At 43.4% G+C, this 22504-nt stretch overlaps 1 protein-coding gene across 1 annotated transcript in view; it reads left to right on the top strand.

The window, feature by feature from the left end:
- MEGF11 (multiple EGF like domains 11) overlaps positions 1-22504 on the top strand; it is a 256860-nt gene that overhangs the window by 212393 nt on the left and 21963 nt on the right. Inside the window, exons 18-21 of the mRNA XM_034784777.1 lie at positions 572-700; positions 5106-5234; positions 5347-5580; positions 13390-13508. Of these exons, the coding sequence (XP_034640668.1) occupies positions 572-700; positions 5106-5234; positions 5347-5580; positions 13390-13508 (611 nt within the window). The remainder of the gene's footprint in view (positions 1-571; positions 701-5105; positions 5235-5346; positions 5581-13389; positions 13509-22504) is intronic.

Here is a 22504-nt window from a genome sequence, read left to right as displayed (position 1 = left end):
ATCATTTTATCATATCACCCACAAAAAAGGCCCGTCGGTAATGAACGTCCCTAATAAAAGGGCACCAGCCACATAGTTTTGTGACTTATTTTCATATTTTCACAAGCTATAAGTAAGATCCAGGCCTTTAAATGCCCTGATACCTAGAGCCTACTCCAGACAAAAATACAGCAGGCTTCTTGACCTGTCAAGGCCAGGTTTCAAGCCTTGAGCAGGTTCCTGTAAGAGAGAAGGTGGAATTTTGGAGGGCATGCAAGAAGCTGCCGTCATTTGCAAATAACTGATTGATCTGTAGCCTTTAAGATCGTTTCTCTCTGTAACCATCTTCTTGTACTCTTTAAAAGTACAGTTTATATAGATGGTCAGGTTTTCCTTTGAATCACTAAAGAGGCAGTTCTAAAAGATGCAGGGAAACACTGTCCAAGAACATTGACTGGAGGTTCCTCTCTGCATTTAGAGTAACCAAAAATATTATTAAAAATGTGTAGATCTTAAAACACTTTGTACTTTTAATGCTACTAAGTTTATGTTTGTGTATTTCTGATTCTTTCCTTGTTCTGATTTTTGACAGGTTGCCCAGCTGCCTTTTATGGAAGAAATTGTGCCAATGTTTGTCAGTGTCAGAACGGAGCAGATTGTGACCACATCACTGGGCAATGCACATGCAGAACTGGATTTACGGGCAAACAGTGTGAGCAAAGTAAGTAGCAACGTTTCTTCATTTCCCATGTCTCCTGAGGTGCTTTTCACTTTAGAACCTTGGTGGAAATTATAGATGTGGTACTGCTCGCAATTCAGCTTGAAAGAGGTTTGCTGTAATGAATATATTCCCTGAATTTCTTTGACAAACTGGGAAATATTCAGGCTGATCACTAATCTTCTCTTTGTTTTCTACTGTAGTTTGTCAGGTTTAAAGGAATGGAACATGGGTTTGTCTCCCAAATAGAAATCAATACAGAATGACAGGCTTCATGGAGCGTCTCTGCCTTTGGGTTCCAACAGTGCCAGGCTTCCTGGAGCTTTATTTGTCTTGGGGTTCTAACTTGGCACTGGGCAGTTAGTAACAAATCATGCTTTTTCTTGACAAAATGCTTGCTAAGTAGCAAAATATGGAATAATCTGATGTTTCCAAATATAATGCTTTTTAAAATTAAAATACTCGTAAGTCATGGAGGGATATCAGAGATGGAAGAGACCTATGAATTCATGGAATACATCCTCATGACAGTGCAGGGATAGAGTCAGTTCCCGGAGGCAGGTCTATCAGATATTAAACTAATACTGCATTTGGTCCTTTGAGGCATTTCAGCCTGTTTGTGGGGCTGTGGAACAGTACAGCGAATTCAGTGTAAAACTGGGACAGCTGGATGAAAAAGGAGAGGGGGTCGGGTGGGGTGGGGCAGTCCTTCCTAGTAAGAAGCTACAGGCATGCTCTCAAATTTGTGCTCAATGATTTTTGCTTCCTGAAGCCCTTCGGTGTTATCCCAACAAGTCCTTTATCTCACCTCAGTACACAGAGCATTTGCTGCGGAGCTCCTGTTAGTACTAATAAAATAATGTGACAGATTTTCAAAAGCCCATGCAAAAGCTGCATCCACAGTTGTGCATGCAAATCAGCTAGTTAGACATGCAGTCAGGAAGCTGTACATGCAAATGTGAGGTATTGCAGACCCAGTGGTCATGTGTTCATTGACTTTTGGAATGTGTGCATCGTTCCTAGATAACCCTTGGCTTTCGGAATTACATGGACTGTAGCGTGGTTTGCATGCCATGCATTTCATGCTATGGAAAGCAAAGAACGCAGGCTCTCCTTAGCCACGGGGGAGCAAAGAGCCGCTAAAACAGAAATGTCCCATTTGTGAACCTTACAAATGACTGTCTTTGCATCCCAGGGAGTGTTGGGATGTCAGGAAAAAACCTGATTGGCAAAGCTGGCTCTGAACCATTCGACACTATCCCCAGCTGTAGCCGTCAGGAGGGCCTCGCTGCCCAAGCAGCCGATTCACACACAAGAGTTTTAAGAAACAGGAGGAGGCCTGTCAAAAAGAGACATTTCTATTTATATCTCTGCCTTCCTTCCTTAGGGATTTCTGTAGCACCTGTCACCCTCTCTAGCACCCAGTCACCCTTGCATCGAAGCATTTTCACCAGTCTTCTCTGATTTAGATGCCGTGGGGGAAATTTTCAAAGGCACGCAGGGCAGTTAGGCCCCTGACTCTCACTGAAAGTCAATGGGAGCTGGGCACCTAGGGCCCTTTTATGCCTTTGAAAAATCTCCCTCTAGTGAGTTGCCAGCCCTGCCGTTTTGGGGAATTATTTACTATCACTAAGGGGTATTCACTGTGCACCACCCTATCACTGCCCCACACCTGCAGATATCACTGCTACAATGCACCAGGACTCTCACAGTCACCCTCTGACTTCCATAACCAATATGATATTACAGCAGCTAGAGACTAGAGATGAATTTTAGGCACAGCCTTGGGCAAGGGGTAGTGTGCAAGCAGCCTCAGGTGGCGTCGTGTCTCAAGGACAGCCCTCTGAGTAACAAGTCCTCCCCTGCTTCCTCCTTGCTTCCAGAGATTAGTAATTTATTCCTGGTGTATATTCTTGCCAGCAATAAATTGACTGCTCAGTCATTCTGCCCAGTAAGTGAGGTCTGGGTGGGAAGGAGCAAGGCGGCTCTGCCCACTCCCTTCCTCTCCCTGTCCGGGGAGGTGGCAAGCAAAGAAGTAGCCTCACTTACTCCTATGTGTAGCTGCCAGTACGTCCCTTGGCTTGCACCGCTTCCAGCAGCGAACCACAGCCCGGAGCAGCGAACCGCGGCCAGTGGGAGCCGCGATCGGCCAGACCTGCGGACGCGGCAGGTAACAAACAGGCCCGGCCCGCCAGGGGCTTTCCCTACACAAGCGGCGACCCCAGTTTGAGAAACACTGTTCTAACAACAAAGAATAGGGTAGGGGATCCTGCATGTGTTGTACTTGAATAATTACCAGCTTGTCTAATGTAGTAAATCAAAAGAGAATTCCCACACACTTATTTGAATTCCAAATATAGGGTGAAATCCAGCTCATCTTCTTCATGACATTAGTCCGATTGATTTCTTTGCCTGCATACTGGTGTATGCCTAGCTGATAATTGTAGAGACAAGATGGGTGAGGCAATATCTGGACCAGCTTCTGTTGGTGAGAGAGACAAGCTTTTGAGCTTGCACAGAGCTCTGCTTCAGATGATATTGTAACATTTCTGCCAGAATTGCAAATAAAATCCTAGAAAATAATATCCGCGAGCTTCTAAGTATGTGTTCTTTTATTCATCCTTTCAGATATATGTGTATATATTGATGAGATGCGTGAATGTGTTTGCCTGTGTGTGCCACGCAAGAACATGTGTAACTCGTTAGCTCAGTATGCTGAGTTAGAGATTGCGTACAAGAGGCTCATTGCCATCTTAGTTGTCCATTTGTATGCACACTTATTGCAACTGCGCATGCAATAGGAACATAACCACATAGGAAATTCCATACTGGAACAGACGCGTGGTCTGGTCAATCCAGCATCCTGTCACCAACGGTGGGCAGTACCAGATGCTGCAGAGGAAGATGCAATAGGCATTTATGGGGTAACCTGCCTTCACTGAAGGCTTCCTCCTCCCCCATTAGTTGGCGCTTGCCTGATGCCCTGAAACCTAAGGGTTTCTGATGCTTCCCAAACTCGTTTTTATTTTTAATATTTACAGTCACTCTCAACGTTCTTGATATCCTTACGAAAGGGTAAACTTTCTTGGAACCCTGCAAAGATCGGACACAGCATACAAATCCAAATACCTTTTTTGTGCCTCATTCTGAAAACTCAGCCTTTGCGTTGATATCAAACCGGGCACTAATTAGACCAATTTTATTTTTCTCATCTAGGAATTTGCATGCATAATGAGAGAGAGAAACAATTGTATAATTTATTAAATATGTTATGAATCATTATACAGATACTGGCTAATATTCAATACTTAATATTAACATTTGGTTACAAGAAGTTACTTATCTAAGGTTGACATTGGGAAGGTGTCATCATGCGGTGCCATTTGCTCATAGTAAAATATAGGAAGTCATATCTTAAAACCAGTAACATTTATTATAGAGAAACATAGCAACTGTATATATATATATATATTCAATAATGCGCCTTCTTTATATAAAGTAGTAGGAGTTGCCAGAACTTGTTTACGGGCTTTCTTTCAATTTGTTATTGAATGTTGCCTGAAGAAGCATAATAAGCTGCCTACAGATTTATTATAATAGGCCATCATGGTAATTGTATGAATAAATTTCTCAGTTAGACATTCAATCATTTTGTCTGTGATAGAAATACAGGAAGTCTAATATCATATTAGCAGAGCAAACCGAACCATTCAGATGCTCAATTTTGTAATTCCATCTGCACTATTCTGTCTATCTTTTGGTATTAGTGGAGGTAATTATGAATGTATGTGGTCTTTTAATAAAAATCTATTGGGTTCTTATAAATATACATTAAAAATCACATTTGAAACTCTTCTGGAAAAGTTCTACAGAATTTAATGGAGAATGATAACCTCTGACTAGAATTTTTAAACAGCTTCTGAAATTCTGTAGAATGGACCTGTAGGCATTTAATGCAATTGTTAGGGAGATTTTTTCATTTCTGTAGAACCCTATCGATTTCATCCCCATAAAGTCATATCACACTATTCCAGAAGTAAAATTAAAACCCACTAACTAGCACACCAGGCTATTATTATTGTTGTTTATTTGTGTTACCATGGCCCCTGGGAGTCCTAGTCAGGGACCAGGACCCCAGTGCGCTAGGCGCTGTACAAACACAGAACAAAAAGACAGACCCTACCCCAAAGAGCTTACAATCCTAAGTATAAGACAAGAGACAATGGTGGATACAGACAGGCAGGGTTGTAGAAGGGAACAATAAATATAGAATATTTACCTCCTGGATTAAAATATTAAGATGAACTCTGTGGGTGAAATCCTGGCCCCATTGATGTCAAGCTCAGATTTCCCCCTTCCTTGATAAAAGTAATAAGGTTCTTTCCAATCCTTGTATTTGAATTTACAGAGTGTCCACCAGGATCATTCGGTTATGGTTGCAAACAGCTATGCGAATGCATGAATAATGCTACATGTGATCATGTCACTGGTACATGCTACTGTAGTCCAGGCTTCAAAGGAATCAGGTGCGATCAAGGTATGATGAAATTCTGTGCTTTTTAAAAAAAAAAGTGCTTTCTTTAAAAATAAACCTTGAAATATGACTTGTCCTATTCAATTTACAGTGTGTTATGAATTATTTTTAACAGCGGCTCTTATGATGGAAGAATTAAATCCCTATACTAAAATTAGCCCCGCTCTCGGATCAGAGAGGCACTCAGTGGGAGCAATCATTGGAATTATTATTCTCCTTCTAATTATTATGGTTTTGCTGGCACTGTTTGTGTGGTATCGACGGAAACAGAAGGAGAAGGGGCATGACATGCCAAGTGTATCTTACACTCCAGCCATGAGGATGACTAATACAGATTACTCACTTTCTGGTAAGGGTCTTTTTATGTTAATCAAATGGGGATTCACATTACTCTCAGTTGGAAAAAATGAGTTTGTTGTGTACAATATGCAGCACTTTGCTTCAGGAATAATTGTACCTATATTCTTCCTCCAAATGCTGTGAGCTTTTACACTCACTAAGGGATTGGGGGGCATGCCTAACGCACAGCTTGATATCAACTAGGTAGCATATGAAAAAATAACTACAGTATATTGCCAGCGACCATGGCACGATGTGTGCAGTGTTTAATATATAGGGCCCAGCCCTGCAGCCCTTACATGGACTGCATTCCCCATTGAAGTCGATAGGAGTTTCCCCTGGGAGGAGCTGCAGGATCCAGGTTATTCAAGTGAGGAACGGGATGACTGTGTTAATTGTGGGATTTTATCTGACAGTGGCATCTTTTGTTTTGGGAGGGAAGATTTGCCCCCTCCCAGGTGGTGTCACCTTCTTCTCCGCAGCTCCTGTCTGCCATCCTCTTACCAGCTGATGAAGATGGGTGAGAGAAAAACCAAGCTCTTGTGATGGTCTAAAGGGAGCTTTAATAGTAGCTGGGCAGTTCTGCTCATTTGTTTTCTTTATCTTCAGTAGTTGGAAGAAGCTCTTCTTGTTGGCTTGGCTAGGTTTTGGAGAAATGTCCCTTTTCTTTAGTGACCTTTTCCCCCTCTCGGTTCTTCCTTCACTAACATAGAGTAGGATGCTCCATGGTGAATTCTCTGCTGAAAGGTTGTATCCTGCCCCCTGTAGGGAGCTCCCTATAAGCATTAGCCCTCTAGCTGTGGTTTGTCCCTTAAATGGCTGAGAGGCTGGAGCTCCTGCTCTTGAGGTGAACAGAGACTTCAGGAACTGGTGGAGATAGATCTAGCACGTGTGTTTTCACCAGTCCCGCATTGCTCTCGGAGTCCTGCTACTCACTGCTGTGTCAAGTATCAGAGGGGTAGCCGTGTTAGTCTGAATCTGTAAAAAGCAACAGAGGGTTCTGTGGGACCTTTAAGACTAACAGAAGTATTGGGAGCATAAGCTTTTGTGGGTAAGAACCTCACTTCTTCAGATGCAAGTGTCTGACTTGCGGTAGCCACCATGGCGACATGGAGAAATCATGCCCTGTGTGAAAGGAATTCTTTTGGGTGTGAATTGCTGCCAGTTTGTGGATATAACTGTCTATGAAGGACATGGAAGGGGGCCTGTCCGTGTCCAACAAAGTCTGAGCTGGTCAGACTCACTCACAACTTGGATGTGTTCAGGTGCTGGGTTCTACAAAAGTATCAAGACTTCAGTTCTGATGGCATCTGCATGCTTGGCTATCCTAGAACCATAGGGTTAGAAGGGACCACAAGGGTCATCTAGGCTAACCCCCAAAAATGAGACAAGATGATATGCAGCATCTCAGACTTTGGCTTCTCATCCACTCAGTCTGAGCTCTTCTCTGGTCCACCTAGCCTTCCTCACCTGGTAGCTACAAGATAAAATCCGCCGACAATAGTCCTCAGATCCCCTCTGCCTGTCTCTCTTGTTGGATTTTAGTCACAATGTACGTAACTCTCTGACGGAGCTGCCTATTTGGGTAGATTGTAGTGTGGGACAGTTGCCAAAGAGGGCTCCTCTGACCATCAGACCAGAGACCAGCACAGTTTGGCATGCAGTTTGCCACTTCAACAGGATCGGAAGAGCCAAGCTGTGAACCCCCAATAAGAGAAGTGTTGCAACAGGGCTGACGGTGAATAGGTATGAAGTCAAAGCCAGCCAACCCTCCCCTAAGTGGAGAGGAACGTTCTGATCCTCTTGGCCGTTCATTTTCTTTCAGGTTGGTTTTAATTTCTTTACAAGGTTTAATCAACTTAATATATTTGTTTGGTTTTATAATTAATGGCACCCAGTATGTGCAAGAGGCGCATTGGAAAATAGAGGAATATTGCTGTAGTTTTGAATTGCTGGGCAGAGCTGGTCCAGCCAGACAGGGGAGTGAGAATTGCACCCATTCCCTTTCCTCTTCGATTTGCTGCAAATGGAGAACTCAGTTAAACCTGATGGCCTCCCAGTCGGACGTTCTTCATCAGGTCAAAAGATCTGCTAGTGCTGGGAGTGAACACGGCCTCTCTCATCCCTGCAAGTTACACCTAACCAACATCTCCTCTGCCCATGCCACGTAGACAAAGCCATTAAGATTGTGGCAGCCCAGGACTAGCCCAGGAAACCTTGCTTTCGCAGGCTGCTGAATCTCTTTAGACCACATTCTCCATCCCCCCCTGACTTGTAACTTCCATCCCAGGACTCATTATGCCCTTGTCACTTGTTCCTGTTGGCCTATCTCTTGAGCAGCCGCACATGCCGCGGGAAAGGGTCCTGGGAATGGGTGACTTCCAGGCTGCTGCACAAATATAGGAGCTCTACATCTTCCACGTGCTGCAGCGTCTGGGACACCTTCGGGACCTGGGGCCAGGATAGAAAATAAATCCTTTTCCATGTGACAGTCGTGCCCTATTCCAGGGTGGCCCAGTTACAGGCTGACGGGCCAGCTCCTTGTTGTTCCAAGTAACAGATACTGGGGCTCGGCGTCATTGTCTAGGCTTCCCTTGAGGGACACTGGATAATAATTACTTTAGTTCTTCCAAGTCCATCTCATCCTGTCCGATGGAAGCTAGAGCTGGGGGGGTTTAGGTCTGGGTTTGGATGTTTTTGAATTTTTCCTTATATGATTTTTTGACAATAGAATTGTTATTGCTCAGGAACCTGTAACTGAGAAGGGTCAGCCAAACCTTTTTGCAGGGGTCACAAGAACAGGGCTTCCCCTCCTCCCCCCGGTGTCTCCATGTGCTGGTAGGAAGATATATCATGCTGTCTGACCTGGCTGTCCTATCCGCTCTCTTTGTGAAAATCTCCTCTTGGTGTCAAAAATAGTTCTGCAGAGCTATTCATTTTCAGAGGCCTTCATTTTCATAGGGCCTGATGCGAAGTAACACATGGGGACTCCAGGCAATTCCCTGCCCAATTATGACTGGGCCCGTCAACTCCGCCCCCAGCTATCTTCTGCCTGTCTGTAACGCCCTGAACTTTGACCCCTTCCCTCACCTGTTTGGGATGCTCGGCAACCTCTGCTGCCTACTCCTTCTATAGCCCAGAAAGCCAGGAGGTGGAGCACAGAGAAGGAAATAGGGGGCTAGTGATTCAGACAGGAGCACAGATAGGGAAGGCTGGCAGTCTGGCGGGAGGGTTGGGGTAGGGCCGGGGGATTGTGGTGGGAAGGGGGCAGTGAACCTTGAGGATAGGACTTAGAGGTTTTTAAGGCCCGGCTTGACAAAGCCCTGGCTGGGATGATTTAGTTGGGGATTAGTCCTGCTTTGAGCAGGGGGTTGGACTAGATGACTCCTGAGGTCCCTTCCAACCCTGATATTCTAGGATTCTATGACTTCAGTGCCACCACTCATGTCACCTACACCTCAGGCTGACACTGGAATTCTGTACATGGATTGAGGGCACAATAGGATAAGGTCATTTCTACTCCCAGGTACCTACAGTGACTCTCTAGTCCTCCTCACCCCTATGGAGCAGCTTCTTACCTAGCTGTAGCCACACTGCCACCAGCTAGGAAGTATGAAGGGTCAGTGCCCAGGGACATCAGTGGGAATTTGGCTGAATAAGGACTGCATGATCAAGCCCTAAGTGGGTCAGCTCCACAACATGGTTATCCTCTGTGCTGTGCACAAATTGTGATGCCAAGACCATTATTTTGCTAGTTTTCTTTAGTGGCCTAGGGCTGCTCCTGTGTCTGGAGTCTGTCTGCTCCCTTTCGGCTTGCTGGCTCCCAGAGATGTAGAGTAAACAGTGAAATTCCTTTCCAAAGTCACACATTATTTTAGTTTTGAGAGATGGAGTGAGAGCTTTGACTTTTAGACATTATTGAGGCCAAAAATCCATGCTCATGTGTAGTAGAGATTATAAAAACAGAGGGCCCCATGGGCAGCCCTTAGACTATTTTGCATCAGTGGACAAAGAATGTGGCAGTAAAATAGACTCTCTGCTCTCAGCTCTGCCTGGCTAACGATGGGAGAGAGAGCAATCCCAGGCAGGGAGAGCAAAATATTGGCTCTGAACTGCATCACGTGGATCTGAAAGCAAAAGTTCTCCCCGAAGCTTGAAAGCAAGTACATACGCCCAAAGATGAGAACTATACACTCACTTCCGGCAGAGTATTTTAAACCACATATCACAGAACTAGAGCTATAACAGAGGGTCATGTTATTTTTACTGTGTCTGAGGGTCTGTCTACACTACAATTAAAAAACCTGCGGCTGGCCTGTGCTAGCCAACTCGGGCTTACTGGGCTTGGGCTCAGGCTACGGGCTCGATTAATTGCAATGGAGCGATTTGGGCCCATACTGCTGCCCGAGCTCTGGGATCTTCCCACCTAGCAGGGTCCTAGAGACGGGGCTCCAACCCGAGCCCAAACGTCTACACTGTAATTAAACAGCCGCTTAGCCCGAGCCCTGCAAGCCTCTGTCAGCTGGCACCTCTGGGCCAGCCGCTGGTTTCTAATTTCAGTATAAACAGCCCCATAATGCTTTAGAGCTAAGGGGGTTTTCGTTTCTATGATCTATTTTAAGGATTCCTCCAACTACATGTTTTTGTTCATTTGTTTGCACTAAGGGTGAGGACCAGCACAAAGTGCTACGGGGCTAAGTGGTGTCCACTCTTGGCTCAGGGGTGAGTTTCGCCCCGAAACCCCCTAATTGTGCAAGCACCAGCCCGATAAGTACAATTGACCCCGCTCCTGCTGCGAAGAGTTCACAATATAACAAAGACATTTACAGATGAGGGCCCTGGTGCTGCCGTGTGATCTGCTAGCACCAACCCTCACAGTCAGAGTCCACATGCTCCCGTGAGTCTCTGCATGGGTGTAGGAGGCTGCTGCAGCAGATCCTATCCCAGGATCATGGCCAAGCGATGGAAGAAAACAATACACTGGTGTGTGGTTTGTTTTTTAATTATTTCATTGCTTCCAAATTCCCTCTTTTGTTACCAGACTCTGGGCCTGGCTGCCACTGCCTCACTTTGAATTCTTTGGCCTGATTTCACCAGGGGACATGTGTGAGCAGATCCTTGTGTCCTCCTGTTGTCCCACTGTCGTCACCAAGACTCTGGATCGTAACACCTGTACCGTGTCCCATTGAAGTCCGGGAGGGGGGTGTTGATCCTGCTAGGTGCTGACAGAGATGCTGGAACTAGGGTGCTGGGGGGGCTACCGGACCCCTTGGCTTGAAGTGGTTTCCATCATATGCAGGGTTCACGGTTCAATGGCTCTCAGCCGCCCCCACTATACAAATTGTTCCAGCACCCCTGGGTGCTGAGCACTCTGGCCCTGATCCAGGTGTTAGCGGGACTACTCATGCAGTTTAAATATGTGTTTAAGTGCTTTTACTGGACTGCTCAGCACCTTCCAGAATTGATCCCCTCCACACAAGCACAAGAGGCTATCTTCATGGACCCCTGAGCAGGATAGATCCTTCCATTCTAATGTGCATTAACCCTAGCCTGGCATCCCTGGGTTTTCACCGGTTGGAATGGATACAAGAGAAGTTGTTTTTCAATGGGGACAGCAGTTGATCTGCACTTGACGCATTTTCAGCCAGCATTTATTAGTGCTTCTTGAACAAGTGTGTAGAAGTTGGACACTGCTAGTCAAGGTGAATCAGCCTATGCGGATACTTAATGGAATTGCATAGACGTTGTCATTCTGGGTATGTGGTGGTGCCGGTAGTAAAGGAAGAAAAGGTTTTTGGCAATTCAAACTTGTGTATGTATCTCTCAGTGACTACAGACTCCTTAATCCGGCATTGAGTTTGGTATTCGGGCAGCCTGGTAACACTTTTTCAGCTGCTTTTAGCTACTGGTTCTTCTCCGATATGAAAAGGGGCATCACAGATAACAGTGACGGTTACATGTCAGTATGACTCAGCTGGTTGCATTCACCTCTAGGCCAGGAGGTTATGGATTCAAGTCTGTAACTGGGACATACACAATACTGACCCATACTTCAGGGGTACTGCCCCATCTGATCTTTTGTAGAGGCTGTCTCGGTGAAAGCTAAAGATCCTCTGTCTTTTAGAAGAGGGGAAGAACCCAAGTATCCCGGAGAACATTCAGTCTCTCAATAAAGCCGGTTCAGGCTGTGTGTGAACTACTGTATTTCTGATGAGCACATAATGGCTACCACGTTTGTGCTCCAGTTGCAGTTCTCGTTTGCAGTCGCACAGCGGTGGCCATGTCTTGTTAAATTCGATTGTAAATGTCACAGAATTATAGTCCTAAGAGATGGCAAGGTCCTGGCAGGCCGTCTAGGCTCCCTGTCCCCTGCAATGTGCAGCATTGCCCATACTGTATATTCGTTCTGGATCTGTCTGTCTGCATATTTAGATACTTATATCGCCCCTCGCACTGTGGTAGCTGAGTACTTAGGGGAAAGAGTTTAGCTTTTTGGGTGCTGTGGTTAAAGACAAACGCACAAATCCGAGCTGAAGGAGGTTAAATACAAAGACCTGTAAACAAAACCCTGTGTAAGATGTGACCAGAATACAGTGCACCAACTTTAATCCTCCAGGCCTGGAATCACAATACTCTGGTGTGATGTACTTTGTTGGCAATAGGTTCACAAAAATATCTGAAACGAAAAGGTTGTCTCACAGTTAATGCAAGAATTCAGCTCTATATTGCAGTCAAAGTATATTTGCTGCCATCAGCTGTTCACTAAATTGCTCTGGGTGATCCAGCAACAAGTCTGCATGGTCAAAGGTGTAGGTTCATATGTGCCTCTTTATTCTGTATTCTGCCCTAGCTCTTCTGTTAGGTGCACAGTACAGATGAAACCCTACAACTGAACCCTTTGCAAACTAGATCTCCACAAGATGTCAGCAGAGCAAAGTACATGTTCCCATGAATACGCACATGTGTTGTGTAAAACTAATCCGTTTGCTCTTTACAGAGCTTTGCTTGTTGTGCTGTTTCTATTTTTAACCTTTCTAACCTGTCATCCTTTCCTTTGCTTTTCAAAGACACATTTCAACAATTTATTGTTAAACTGAAAAAAAAAAATCTGGATTGGTGTTTACAGGAGAACTGCCAGGATAGATACCATGCTACTCTTGGTAAAATATTATGTACAATGAATAAGTGTGTTCTTAATTAACAAAAGAAATATGGAAATGTGCCTTTAACTCACCAATACAATTACTGATGTTTGCATTTCAGTGGTATAGCACTCCTTCCCTTAAGCCTTTGATCAAAGACAGGTATAGAAAAGATGTTTAACCCTTGGGACAGACATTGACAGGACCTTTCTTTCTAATATTATACACGCGTAATAAAAGGTTGTAATTAAATGTTTCCTACATATTTTTTTCATTAACTGACTGTTAGATGATTTAATCTATAGAAGAAAGTGTGCGATAGACTTGCCATTCTCCAAGTTTTGCATTTCATCTTTAAAATATAATGCACTTTGTCTACCAGAAAATAGTTTTATTTTTTTATTGATGATCTTCAAAAAGATAAAACGACATGTTCCTTAAATATTTTGCTTTTGTGGCTGATTTGTAATCGTTTGTCTGTTAATAGTAAAGAATCCAGCCCAACCTTAGGTCAATACAAGATAATTTAACTGATCTGGAAATTTATGATATATCTACTAGTGTATGCTCATCAGTTTCTGGGACCTGATCTTCCCTAAAGTGTATTACCCATTTGCGACTTCCAAATTATCTTTATGGCTTCCAAAGTATTTTGTGATGACTTGTTTTCTTCCCAGATGTATCTCAAGGTAGCGGCAGTGTACATTGTTTTTCCAATCCAAGCTACCACACTCTGTCATGTGGTGTGACTTCACGCTTCTTTACCAATAATCTGGATGGAAACAGCTCCAGTAAGGTAGATATTATCACACCCCAATGTAGCAATGTTCTTATCAGTTCAAGGAAATATACCAAAGTAATGCCTTTTGACTGCTGCTTTCTCCCAGCCTGATTGTAATATTCTAATAATGACGAATCCTAATGCTTCAGCCTAAGTTACAGCAAAAAACCTCTGCTGTCCCATATGTGTATCTGCATGATCTCTGTGCATGCTAATTGGAGCTTCAGCATCTGCAACAAGGGGACAATAGACCTCAATGTTTTAGCAATCTGAGTTTACTTCATGGAAAAACCAACAAATAGCTGTCCTGGCATTTATTTAAATTTAAATCTCCACTTCTGAATAAAACAAAAGTAAATGAATGAGCCATAAATTCAGTAAGCCATATAACGTCACTGTTAGTTGTTTAGCTGATCGATCCCTGTGCAGAATACTCAGATGTAAAGGAAAGTTGCAAGACGTTATCTAGCCCCTTGGTGAATGTTATGCTGTTCTAAGGGAGCACCAACAGCTCTGTTGATACTCACTGCTGCTCCGTAGGGGTTCTTTCAGGTCGAGTATAATACCCTTACATTGTGCAGTGTCTTACTCAACACATTCCCATGGACTTTAGTTGGACTTATTCATAGTCTAAGGTACTACTCACTGTGAATAAAGGGTTCAGAATGTGACACCTTGGCATGACATTTAGACGCTGTTCTTTGGTGAGAATACCTCTTCCTGTGGGGCCACACCAAGCAAGCGATTCTTTTAGGAAAAAGTCGTAATTGATTTAACTGGGGACGTCTGCTCAAAAAGTGTTGGTATGCTGTGGTCCGTGTCATTCTGATCAAATGTAGCGCTTCTAACCAGAAAGCCGCCGGGGCAATAGTAAGAAAAAAAGAGTTATACTACTGCAAAGGATATGCAAAATGCTTGCACGCATCCTCCCTCCTGAATACTAAAAGAAAATCTCATTCCAACATAATAGAAAATTTGGCTCCCCAGATTTCGTTGAGAAAAGTTAAGGCAGATATGTAAATAATGGAACTGCCTTTTCAATTGATTGATTGTTTTTTGTTAATAATGCATTCTTTTTTACACGCAGATGCCCCCCTCCGCATTATACGGTTTTGCGCCCCAGATTGAAAGTGCAAATGCTAATAGTTGTCAAAATTGAGGTTCATCTCCACAAACGTGAGCCTTCACAGCTAATCCTTCTGAAATAATTGCAATGAATTCTGAAAAGGTCAAAGCAAGCACCTAGCTTGGATTCCCAGCCTGCAGTGCCAGTTTGTCACCTCGCCTCTTAAAATATTCAGCTGCTGGAAGGGAATAAAACCCAGAGAACGTTTTAGACCAGACTGGAAGCCATTTCCTTTCCTTTACTGCCCTCTGTCAATCATTCAGTTAAAAGGTTGTCACGGTGTGTTAAATGGAAAAACAATGGATTTTATATTTTTCTTAGAGTACTTATCAAAATATATGGCCTGGCTTTTCTTTTAGATTCCCCACTGTCTTACTTATTCATGAGAATGTGCTACCGCATTGTATTAGCTAGGCTGGCCTCTAATATGCTGCTTCTCTATGCAGTTTTCTAGACAAGTAAGACAAAAGAGCATATAAATCCCCTAACGGCCACCTTAACGATTTTCATTTCCTAATCAGTTTGTCTGATGCCATCCCACCTCTCTGCAGTGAAATGTGCACACTTCGTACTCGGAATACATGTCTATTTACAGTGCGGGCTGGGGTCACAACGGTCCCAGGGACAGAGCACAGAAAAGTGCGAGAAGAAAATGACAGGAATTCCCTGGGGTGTTGAGTGTGCCTAGACCAGAGAAAGTTGGATTTATAACCATCCCTGTACTCGATAAGAGGCAGCAGGCCTTGGAGGCACTGAGCGGGAGCTGTTCTTCTAAGATTTCCTTATTAGAGGGCAGGGGACAACATGGGTGGAGGGGTAAGAGAAGAGGACAAACCTTGGTCCAGGTTGGGAACTCTTTTTCTCTCTAGTGCTGTCTCTCTCTCCCCATCTCTCCCTTCCTCCCACTACCAGTCTCTTCTTTTTCACTCCCTCTCCTGCTCCCTGTTGTCCCCTCCCTTTATTATCCTTTCCATTCCCCCCTCTTATCCCTTTACCTGTGTCCTGTCTCATCCCCCTGCATTTTCTCTATCTTCCATCCTCTCGCCTATTTTCTCTCCTTCCCCAGTTCCTGTACTATGTCCCTGTTTCCCCCCCACCCCCCGCTCAGTGTAGCTTGCAGCAGCAGAAAGTCAGTTTCATCGAATGTGAGAGAGGTCAGGATGTTGGCCAGATTAACTGGGAAACAAGGTGGGTGGGGATGGCTTTAAGCAGAAGCAAAGTGAGTAGCCATTAGTGACCCCTCTCTTGCCAGACTTCAGTCTGAGAGACAAGTCTGTCTTCTTTTCTGACAGTGAAACTAGAAAGAGGGGGGCAGCTTATGTCCTGATTTCCCCTTTTGGGTCTTGACAGTTGCTTGGTCCTTGCAGATTGTAAAAGTATCCCTTAATCTAGAAGTTTGAGTTCAGTGAGAGAGAGAGCCTGGTCTGGTTGCCAGTGTGAGTCAGCAGAACAATTCAGCATCTACATGCAGGGTCCTAGCTCCTGACTCCAAAGTGAGGCAATAGAAGGGCTCTATGCCTCTGTACAGGGTGTGACCATGGGACACCCTGTTACACTAAGTTAGCATCTTCCTTCCATAAGAGTGAGGTTACTAGTCCAATTACTTGGGTCAAATTCTGCTGCCACTGAAATCAATAGCAATATTTCCATTGACTTCAGTATGGTCAGAATTTCACTCTTCGTGTTGTCTCTACCTGTCTCTTGGATTGTTAGCCCCTTCAATCAGGGACTGTCTTTATTTTTGGGTCTTATATGGCACCAAGCATATTGCTGGTATTTACCAGATCAGAATAATGATTCAGGTTCTGCTGGTTTTTGAACAAATTTATCCCTGGTATTAACTCCATTGACTTCCCTGCAACTGTGCCATAACATTTGCGGGGCCAAATTTCTCCAGTGTGGATGAATGGAGTTGGGCATTCAACTCCGTATCTGCATTCTTCATGTCGGTCCTTTTAGTTGCCTCCCCTGATTTTTAAATGTGCTGTGGACCAAAACCTCCCGTTGAGTTCACTGGGATCATTCATGAGAAGAAGGACTGTTAGTGCTGTTAAGCGCTGAAGCGTCAATCCCGTAGACTCCCGATTTATCTGCAGCTGTTAAAGCAGTTTCTAAATTTCACCAAAAGCTTCACATAAAATAAGAAATTGCAAAACAGAGGTCGCTGGGACGCCCCACTAGTTAAAATTAACTTGATCACACAAAAAAGCTCTTTAAAGTAGTTTTGACTTAAATTTACCAAAGAAAGGAATGAAAGTTGCAAATATGGAAAAAGGAGGCTTGTGTTCACTTGGTCCTCGGTAGCTTATACAGAGACTTAGGCTGGACTGTGAAAGGCTCCTAAGGGCTTGATTCTGCTGCCATTAAAATCAGTAGCTAAACTGCCATTGACGTGTGTGGTGCAGGATCAGTGCCTAAGGGAGTTAGTTACTTAGCTAACGTTAAGCTTCTTCAAAAATTCCATCCTTGTCAGATTGCAAATGGTTGGCCAGATAGTCCTAGAGATATTTATACTCAGGCTAGACTCTCATTGATCTCAATGGAAGTTTTGCCCAGATAAGAACTAGATTTCAGCCTTATATAAGTTTATATGCTAGGATTTTTTTCATTGGGAAAATTTACTATAAGGGGAAAAATATTCCAGAAACAGTTGCTCTCCACGGAAGATGAAAAGCATATTCCATCTTTGCAGAAAATAACAACTTAACATAGCACAAAAAGACAGTTGTAATCAGACTTCATGCAATTACTGCATAGTAAAAATTCAGAAATGGCCCAAAACTATTCAATTGAACAGCTTTGGACCAGAATTGGTTTTTTTTTTTATGTCCAGTTTTCGTTCAGTGGGCTGAGTTTAAATTGGCTTGGAAGGATTAGATTTTTATCAGTGAATGACAGTAAACGTCAATCACTGTACACACACCAACCAACCAACAAAAAATACTTCCATTGATGATAATCGAAATTTACTGATAGGCAAAGTAAGAAAAATGCAGCTTGAGAATTTAGGGTTTGACTTAAGGATATTTACTTTACATATTTTGACATGTGATATTGACAAATTGTATTTTAACAGTGTTAAAGCTTTTATCTTTTGAATCTCAATGTCTATTGTCATTAAACAGTTATTGTCTGAACCTCCCCTTGATTTCCCACAACTGTGAAAATTTTAAATCAATAATAATTTAAAAAATTTAAAAATGAATATCAATACTACCCATAGAATTTCTTTTTTATTTTTAAATCTAATTCTGCCAGACCTATTTAAAAACCCTGGGAAAACAAAGCTTTTAATGAAACTCTGGGACCCAAATGGTGCAGCTGGATTAGAAATCACCATTCGTTACTCGGTGTTGCTACTGCAAAGCCTCAAACCAAAAGAAGGGGGCCACTGGCTCAGCTGGTACAAACAGATATTGAAGCTGTGCCAGCTTACACCATATAAGGATGTGGCCCAAATTGTGTGGTTCCTTTCTGTGTTACAATGTGATAAATAGGCTTGGCAGAATTTGATTGTTTTTTATTTTTTTTTTTAATAATTTCAGTGGGTAATACTGAGGCTTATTTTTAAAGGCATTTTTTTATTTCTATTGATTTTAAATGTTCACAGTTGTGCAAAATTAGTGGGGAGGAAGGTGTCAGACAACCAACCTCAGGGCAGATTGTTAAATACCAGGGGACAAACCCCAGATTGGTTGTTTGTTCTATATTTAGATTTCACCAACCAATTTTAGCGGGAACTACTCAGGCACTAGAACAGCCTTAACATGGAGTCACAGACAGCCCCCCTTGGATACTCCAGTTATCTCGCCCCCCTGCTGAGCCTGCCTTTGTGATAGATGGTCCTTTACACCAAGAATCACAGCAATATTCAGGTATCAGAGGGGTAGCCGTGTTAGTCTGAATCTGTAAAAAGCAACAGAGGGTCCTGTGGCACCTTTGAGACTAACAGAAGTATTGGAAGCATAAGCTTTCGTGGGTAAGAACCTCACTTCTTCAGATGCAATATTCAGGTTACTCCCAGTCCCAAAGGACCAGTCACTTGCCTCAGTTCAGTTGCACCTTAGATCTCTCGCCAAAGACAACACTTGTAGCCAATACTATAATAAGCTCTATAAAGATTCCTTAAACAGGAGAGTTGTTTACAAGGTTAAAGCAGATAAACTTAGATACACAAATGAGTTACAATTTTAAGTTTCAAAAGGTAATAGAAGCTTCTATAATTAGCAAGCTCTGTATGCCCTATAGGGCTAATCCAGGCTAAGCAGCTGGGGATCTCTTGCTTGTGCCTGGAAACATGTTGCCCCTCCCTCCTCCGGAGACTTGAAGAAGAGCTCTGTGTAGCTCAAAACCTTGTCTCTCTCACCAACAGAAGTTGGTCTAATAAAAGATTCTACCTCACTCATCTTCTCTCTCTTATATTCTGGGACCAACATGGCTACAACAACACTGAAAAATCACAGATTGTCAACATCACATGTCAAAATAAACAAAGCAAATTCTTTAAATCAAACTCTAAGAAGTCCTCGGGCAGCATTTTTCGTACTTTGCCTATCTACATATCAATTATTATCTGTGGAATATTTTTTTCATTGGTTCATGTGTACAGTGAAACTGACATTTACCGATACAAATCTAATCCTTCCACGCCTAGTTGCAAAGCTATCTGCTTTTTAGTGATTGATTGCTACTTGTCTGTGTTTGTTATGACTGTACCATCTCTGCACGTGGCATATGATCATCTCTGTCAATGCTTTCCTTGGTTGAGAGAGAGAACAAGGAAATGCTGAATAAAAACCGAATGACTCCTGTCTTGTCTATTAGTGCAGTCCAGATACACAGAGGAGCCAGCCAGGTGTGAGCATGCCCAATCACCAGCCACTGTTCTCAGGCGGAATGACTGTGATTAGAAATATCACACACAACCAGAAGGTTTATCATCTTTGTCTCTGCTTCTGTCTATCTTTTGGGGATGAGGGAATGAGAAGAGAGGCTGGCAGGGAGATGACTAGTGGGCTGATAACACATTTTAGCTTTGCTGATTGAGCAAGGCACTTGTAGACAGAAAATTTGAAGGAATAGAATAAAGCAACAGACATTGCTACTGTTGCTCTGTCTGGTCTATCTAATGTTAGATTAATAGAGTCTTAGGCTTTAAGGCCAGAAGAGATCATTGTGATCTTCTAGTCTGACCTTGTGCCTAGCACAGGTCATAGGACTACCCTGGATTAATAGTCGTGGTAGAACTGAAGTATATCTTTCACAGAGATTAGGAAAAAATTCGACTTGGATATTCTTTTCCTTCAAATCTAGTGTTCTAGCATTAGTCCAAATTGTGTGTGTGTTTAATGGGTGTAATCCCACCTGTTATGGCCTGAACCCTTATTCTGATGTGCAAACCAGCATTTGTTGGCCCAAGTATCCATTTGTGTACACAATACCCCGCTTTATAACTCCAGATATGGGGACTCAGTGTAACATGTCTTCATGTTTATTTTCAGCTCAACTGTTTCAGAAAGCAATTAGAGAACCACAGTACTATGGGTTTACATGTGTACATGTAGATATCATTTCTTGTATTTTATACATTGAGTGCACACATACAAAATGGGAAATGACTGCCTAGGAAGGAGTACTGTGGAAAGGAATCTGGGGTTATAGTGGATCATGAGCTAAATATGAGTCAACAGTGTAACATTATTGCAAAAGAAGCGAACATCATTATGGGATGTATTAGCAGGAGTGTTGTAAGCAAGATACAAGAAATAATTCTTCCAATCTACTCCCTATTGATAAGGCCTCAACTGGAGTATTATGTCCAGTTCTGGGCACCACCTGTCAGGAAAGATCTGGATAAATTGGAGAAAGTCCAGAGAAGAGCAACAAAAATTATTAAAGGTCTAGAGAAAACGACCTATGAGGAAAGATCAAAAAAATGGGGTTTGTTTAGTCTGGAGAAGAAAAGACTGAGGAGGGATATGCTAACAGTTTTCAAGTACATAAAAGGTTGTTTCAAGGAGGAAGATGAAAAATTGTTCTCCTTAACCTCTGAGGATAGGACAAGAAGCAATGGGCTTAAATTGCAGCAAGGGAGATTGAGGTTGGACATTAGGTCTGGGTAGTTTAGCACTGCCTGGGTAGTTTACCACGAGAACAGATTGCCTAGGAAGGTTGTGGAATCTCCGTTGCTGAAGGTTTTTCAGAACAGGTTAGACAAACACCTGTCAGGGATGGTCTAGTTATTACTTAGTCCTGCACTGAGTGCAGGGGACTGGACTAGATGACCTATTGAGGTCCCTTCCAGTCCTGAACTTCTACGATTCTATGGGTTCTCCGTGGGTGTACTAATGCACATTGGTACTCAATATATAAAACACCTGGGACTCCTCCAAACAATTAGAAGTGAGTGTGGGGGAGCAAGAACTGCATGATTTGGTCCATGGTTATTACAAGTCTTCCCTTAAACTAAACTCCAGGAAAACGGAAGAGCAAGAGCGTCCAACCCTGCCCTGGTGCAGGAGGAAAGGGAGATGGCGTAAGGAGTCCCCCCAGCTTGTACCCCTGTGCATTGGCTGCAGGAATTGGACCCACCCAAGCACAAAGACCCTACAGGGCTAGGCACCTAAATGGGATGAGCCAATTGCCCTGCTCCCCACCTCTACAGCAGCTAGCTGAGCTGCCCCACGCAGAAGGGAGTGCCTGGCAGCAGACTTCCAACAGGTGGCAGAGTGGCCATGCCTCCCCTGAGCTCTGGGGAGCATGGTGCATGCTGCAGGCACATGGCTTTCTGAAGCTCCCACTGGAGCAGTGTGCATCTGCCTTGTCCTCTACCACGAGCTGCACTAGCTTCAAATGGCTCCAGGGTTTGTGATTCCCATGTACCAGTCTTTTTTTTTTTTTAAACCTACCGTGCCCACAGCCCCTACCATATCCATACAGATTTAATTGCACAAAACTAAGTCTCACCAGTAAAAATACAAATGCATCCCTTGCACTCCCTAAAAGAGAGCGTCAGTACAGAGCTGCGTGCAATGCTAATAACAAGCCCCCAGCCCCTAAGGATCTTGTCCGATTCCATGTGCGGTTACTAACTCCAAACTCAGCCGTGATTTAGGAAAGTTCCCTGAGCCCTTCAGGCAAATCCAATTCATGCTTTCACATTAGAACTGTGACTTTGGACATCTTTGCGCTGAGGCCAGGTGAAACTTGGCGGTTTCAGTTGGAATTCACACGGAGGTATGGATCCATTCAAACCCAGAACAAAGTGAAATTCTGGCGGTACGAACACATGAGAATCACACTCAGCGTGAATGAGCTTTGCACAGTTCCAGTCTCACTATGGCACTAGGAGCATTCACCCAGTACCATGTGAAGTTTTGTTCTACACTAGGAATAGCGAATTTCAGATTGTTCCACTAAAGTGCCACTTTATATGCATTTTGTGAGTAAGCTGTTAGCCATAAGCACACTACATACGGTTCAGTACACGGCAATAGATATCGTATAGAAGAATTTAGTCTGAGGTAGCTTTTGGTCTGAGTTTGAAATAAAAATGGACGCTTGTATATCAGATTCACTGCGTGCAGTTGGAAATTTACCATGGCATTTCCATTCTAACCATAGGGAATGCCAGAAACACTGGGCTAAAGTCAAACACCGGAGCATGGGAAATAAATGTGTTTTGTAAAATGGTGTCCACAGTAACCAGATAACTGCTAGGGCTGGGCAGGAAACAATTTTCCAATCCCAGCAGAGTCTTCAAGATTTCAAAAAAATTTCCTGGCCCCAGATCTATCAGAATCTTGAAAATGTTGTAAACAATAATCCAAGAGAAATTTCAAATCATGTTACTTGAAAGGTTTTGTTTTGAGTTTGACCTTTGCTT

Source organism: Trachemys scripta, chromosome 10 (genome assembly GCF_013100865.1).
Source record: "Trachemys scripta elegans isolate TJP31775 chromosome 10, CAS_Tse_1.0, whole genome shotgun sequence".
Lineage (NCBI taxonomy): Eukaryota > Metazoa > Chordata > Testudines > Emydidae > Trachemys > Trachemys scripta.
The sequence above is the reverse complement of the archived record's forward strand: the minus strand, read 5'-3'. Positions and strand labels throughout refer to the sequence as shown.